At 61.5% G+C, this 1206-nt stretch overlaps 1 protein-coding gene across 1 annotated transcript in view; it reads right to left on the reverse strand.

Moving 5' to 3' along the window:
* FADD (Fas associated via death domain) overlaps positions 1-454 on the reverse strand; it is a 2978-nt gene extending 2524 nt beyond the window's left edge. The window contains exon 1 of the mRNA XM_024749264.1: positions 1-454. Coding sequence (XP_024605032.1) covers positions 1-286 — 286 coding nt within the window. The 5' untranslated portion in view covers positions 287-454.
* Between the last annotated feature and the right edge of the window lie 752 nt (positions 455-1206).

Genomic DNA, 1206 nt, shown 5'->3' on the forward strand with positions numbered 1-1206 from the left:
CTCGCTCCTCCGGCGCGGCCCCGCCCGCCGCGCCCGCCTCGAAGTCGTCCAGGCGCCGCAGGAGGTCCTGGCGCCGCAGGGAGACGAGCAGCTCGCGGAGCAGCACGGTGTTCTCGTGGCTCATCTCGTTCTGCTCCAGCAGCACGGAGAAGAGGTCCAGGCCACTCTGCACGCGCTCCAGCTTTCTCTTGCTCACGCGGCTTTGACACAGGAACTTGAGCTCAGTCAGCTCGCTGCTCGACAGGCCGGCCGACACCGAGTGCAGCAGCACCAGGAACGGGTCCATGGCGGCGGGCGCGGCGGGGCCCGGCCCTCCTCTGGCTTCCCCCGGACCGGCCCGCCGCCCGCTCTCTGGCCCGCGCCTCCTCTAGCGCCCTGCTCCCCTCGGCCTAGCGGCGGAAGTTCCCACTTCCAGCGTCTGATGCCCCCCTCACCGGAAATCTCCCTTGGGGCCGCTTTCTGTCGCGAGAACTCCCGGGACTCGCGCATGCTCCCCGAGTCCAACAGTAGCCATTTCCGCCCGGGGGTGGGGGCGTGGCTTGCGGCCGCCGCCAGGAGGCGCACCAGACATGCCGACGGCGGTGGGACCCCGACCTCTGCGCCTGCGCCCTGACGTCCTTCTCCCTCTGGGTGGGGGCGTGCGGCCTTGGGTGTCCCGACGCTCCGGGCGCGGGCAGTGTTTTCTGTGGAAAGTTGCACTGCGGACGCCGATAATAAATGCATTTATTTATTAACATTTGTGAAAATGCATGTCCTTTAGTGTCCCCTGGAAATCAGTGTGCAGAAAAGACTATTCAGAGTTTTATTTAGTTTTAAAAGTTTAATAACTACTTGATTTTTTAAAGTTATCCTCATTATTTTTCTGAATGCTTGTTAGCGTTTACTGACGCCTACTGTGTACCACGCAGTAGGTTCTGGTAACAAATCGGGAACAAAGTGCCAAAGGCCCCGCCTGCCCGGAGCTTACAGCATCAGGACACAAGATTACCTAACACTGATAAGAAAGTGCAGGAAAGCCAGAAGTTAATGCGAGTCGCGGCCAAGAGGATAGGGGGATGGGGAGTGTGGACGTGGGGCGGTGCACGTTGAGAGGGCGGGGTCCCAAGGTGCAGGTGCACGTGCCGGGTGTGAGGGGCCAGGTGTGTAGGCTTGAGGGGAAGAGGGCGGAGCCACAGCAAGAGCAGAAGCAAAGAGGAGGGCGGAGGT

The sequence above is a fragment of the Neophocaena asiaeorientalis genome, unplaced genomic scaffold (genome assembly GCF_003031525.2).
Source record: "Neophocaena asiaeorientalis asiaeorientalis breed wild unplaced genomic scaffold, Neophocaena_asiaeorientalis_V1.1 scaffold43, whole genome shotgun sequence".
In the NCBI taxonomy this organism is placed as follows: Eukaryota; Metazoa; Chordata; class Mammalia; order Artiodactyla; family Phocoenidae; genus Neophocaena; species Neophocaena asiaeorientalis.